The sequence below is a fragment of the Peromyscus eremicus genome, chromosome 2, assembly GCF_949786415.1.
Source record: "Peromyscus eremicus chromosome 2, PerEre_H2_v1, whole genome shotgun sequence".
Lineage (NCBI taxonomy): Eukaryota > Metazoa > Chordata > Mammalia > Rodentia > Cricetidae > Peromyscus > Peromyscus eremicus.
Window position 1 is genome coordinate 131,448,894 of NC_081417.1, and position 3,468 is coordinate 131,452,361.

General features: G+C 43.9%; 1 protein-coding gene across 1 annotated transcript; it reads left to right on the top strand.

The window, feature by feature from the left end:
- Positions 1–224: 224 nt before the first annotated feature.
- LOC131905118 (olfactory receptor 2A7-like) lies at positions 225–1,163 on the top strand. The gene has a single exon (XM_059256071.1). The coding sequence runs from the start codon at positions 225–227 to the stop codon at positions 1,161–1,163; it is 939 nt and encodes a 312-aa protein (XP_059112054.1).
- Positions 1,164–3,468: the final 2,305 nt, after the last annotated feature.

The window sequence follows — 3,468 nt, forward strand, 5'->3', positions numbered from 1 at the left end:
GCCAGAACTGTCCATGAATCTCTGTTCTTCGTAAACTTCCTGGGAGTGGTTCCAGAGGACAGCAACAGGTAAGTGGACAGTCCTGTTAAGAGGGATATAATGGAGTTTCATAAAATTTAAACACTGACCACTGTCTATCTGAACACTATCCCCAACTCTGGTGCTTGCCTTAGCTAATCCCCTGTGTGAATTCATGCCTTCTTTTTCATTAAGAATAGAGTGTAATGCAAGGCCCCAACCAGACCTTTGTGACAGAATTCATTCTTCTGGGCTTCTCCCTGAGCCCTAGGACCACACCTCTGCTTTTCTCAGCCTTTTTGATGATTTACCTGATGATCATTCTGGGCAATGGCCTGATCTTCATCCTCATCTGCTTGGACTCACACCTCCATACCCCCATGTATTTCTTCATCGGCATCCTTTCCATGTTGGACTTAGGCTATACCACTACAACTGTGCCCCAGATGTTGGCACATCTGGTCAGTCAGAAGAAGACGATCTCTTACTCCAATTGTGTGGCTCAAATGTACGTTTTCTTGGTGCTAGGTGTCACAGAGTCTTGGCTCTTTGCCATCATGTCCATAGACAGGTACGTAGCCATCTGTCACCCACTCAGGTACAGGGTCATCATGAGCCCATGTGTATGTGGGATAATGGCCATTTTCTGTGGACTCTGTGGTGTCACCTCTGCTCTTATCTACACCATATTTGCCATGCGCCTCCCCTACTGTGGGCCCAACAAGATCAACCACTTCTTCTGTGAAGTCCCTGCGGTCTTAAAGCTGGCTTGTGCAGACACTTCAGTCAACGACCAAGTAGATTTCATTCTTGGATTTAGCGTCATACTGATCCCCCTATCCCTTATCCTTGTCATCTATGTTAACATCTTTACTTCCATCTTGAAGATCCGATCAGCACAGGGGCGACTGAAAGCCTTCTCCACCTGTGCATCCCATATAACGGTGGTCACCATGTTCTGTGTGCCAGCCATGGTCATGTACATGAAGCCTGGTTCTAAGGCTTCGCCAGAAGAGGACAAGAAGCTTGCTCTGTTCTACAATGTCATCTCTGCTTTTCTCAACCCTGTCATCTATAGCCTCCGGAACAAGGATGTGAAGAGGGCTTTCCTTAAGGTAACAGGCTGGGGGAGACCCCCAGAATGAGTCCCTAGAAGGACATGGAAGCTACTCACGCTGTATCATCATTGTTCAAGAACTGCTATCACGTGATAGCAGGCCCATGCACACTCCCCCTTCTACTTCTCATTTCAGCTCTGTACAGGTCCTTAGGGAACCATCCTCTTCTTTGCTGGTGGAACAGGGCACTGTGAAATGTCTCTCAGGTTTATCAGTCCTCTTCTTCCCATTTGTTCTACAGAGCCTATGTGCTTCATAAAGAAGGGGATGTCTGAGCCATTGAAACCTTTAACTAAAATAAAGGGAATGGGCTTGGGAGGATGCCCTGTGACTGTGTCTTGAGAAAGGCTCACTGCCTTGTGGAAACCATACACATATATAATGTGAGCTGGATACAGGTCAGGGACATGGACTTGAAGAATTTGTGGCCCAAGAGGAAAAATGAGCTGAAACTCATTCTCTGCAATCTGGAAACAATAGAGATGATTTGAGGCCAAGTGCAATCTGGTCCCACAAACTTCCTCAGACTCATCTCATGCCACCTCTCTCCTCCTTCATGTCACATAAATTTGACTCTGCCATTGACTTTGTTATGAATTGACTATGAAATTCCCATTCCCCCACAGGTTCATGTACAATGGATAGGCTTTGGGCCTCTGACTGGGTCAATGGATTGACTCCTTGATGGATTCATAATATGATGGTGTGGTTGGGAGGTTAGAAAATGCAGAGGTAGGGTGTAGGAGGTGAAATTAGGTCATGGAGACATGTCCTTGGGGCCTACATCATGCCCCAGCCTTTTTCTGTATTCTCTTTTTTCTGATCCCTGCCTTTAATGAGTTGGATAGAGATGCCTCATCATGCCCTCCCTGCCACAGTGAACTGGATTCTCTGAAACCATGAGCAGAACAACCATCAGTTGTTCCTCCTTTAAGTTGCTTTTCTTGGGTATTTGGTCACAGAAGCATAAAGCTAACTCACACAGAAAACCTTGAGTGTCTTGTCCATGTCAAGATCTCCACATATGCATTCTCTTTCTTTACTCTTAACCCAACTCTTATTAACTCCTACTCTCCATCAGGTTGAGGTTTAAACTAAGATTCCCAAACAGACTTTCCAAGAGCCCCAAAGAGCTGAGCATGAGCCTTACAACCATCCTGTACTTCGCTCCCATGAGAAAGACTGGCATGATGGTGCATGCCTTTAATACCAGAACTTGGGATGCAGAGGCAGGCAGATCTCTGAGTTTGAGGCTAACCTGTTTACAGAGCAAGTCCCAGGACAGCCACTGTTACACAGAGAAACCCTGTCTCAAAAAGCAAACAGCAACAGCAGCAGCAGCAACAACAACAAAAAGGCAAATAGCCCAACATCTTAGCTCTCAGCTGGAAATCAAGTTCCGTGAAGCAGGGATCATAGCAATCTGTGTTATGCTGCAAACTTAGGGTCCAGCTTCACACTTTTCACCTTCAGTGAAAGTGTTGTGGGTCCAAGAATGAATGCTACACTGTGAAAAGTTGATGGAGTAGAGGTAACACAATTTGGGAATCAGCAGCACTTAAGATATATATATTTAATAAAATATAGATCAATGGAAAACATGTAAAATATTTATTATGAACCTTTACAATGTTTATAAACTTAGGTTTTGATAGTTCACCTCTAGGACTCAGTTCTGTGGGAAAAAATCATAAGTGCAGACTAAGTTTTATATATAAGATATTCATTATATAGTTATTAGGAATAACCATCAGTATGACTTCCCAACCTCATGAAACATTATGCAAGCAGTATTGTGTACTATGTCTGAGGAAGTATCAAACACCACTGGAGAGTGGGTCTGAAGAGATGGCTCAGCAGTTAAGAGCATTTGCTGCTTTTGCAGAAGACCTAGGTTCACTTCCCAGGACCCACACGGTGGCTCACAACAGTCCAGTTCTAGGAGATTTGAGGTCACTTCTGGTGTTCAAGGACACCAGGTACACAAGCAGTGCCCTTCCATATAAACAGGCTAAACAGTCATACACATAAAAAATAAATAAATGTTTTTAAAAAGTATTACTGGAAAATGTATGATATTAGGTAGAAAATTAAGAATGTAAAAGTTCACATAAGATTAACCTATGTATTACCAAATATGTTGTTGCGATTTGGATAAGGAATGTCTCCTGGAAGCCTATGTGTTAGAATTGGTTGCCCCTTGGTGAATTTTGGGGGAAGGAACTGGATCGTGAAGGGTCTGAATTCAAAAATTCATAAGACTATTAGAAGGTGGTGGATACTGTGGAAGGTGGAGCATGCTTGGAGGACATGGGTGCTGGGGTGTGTCTTT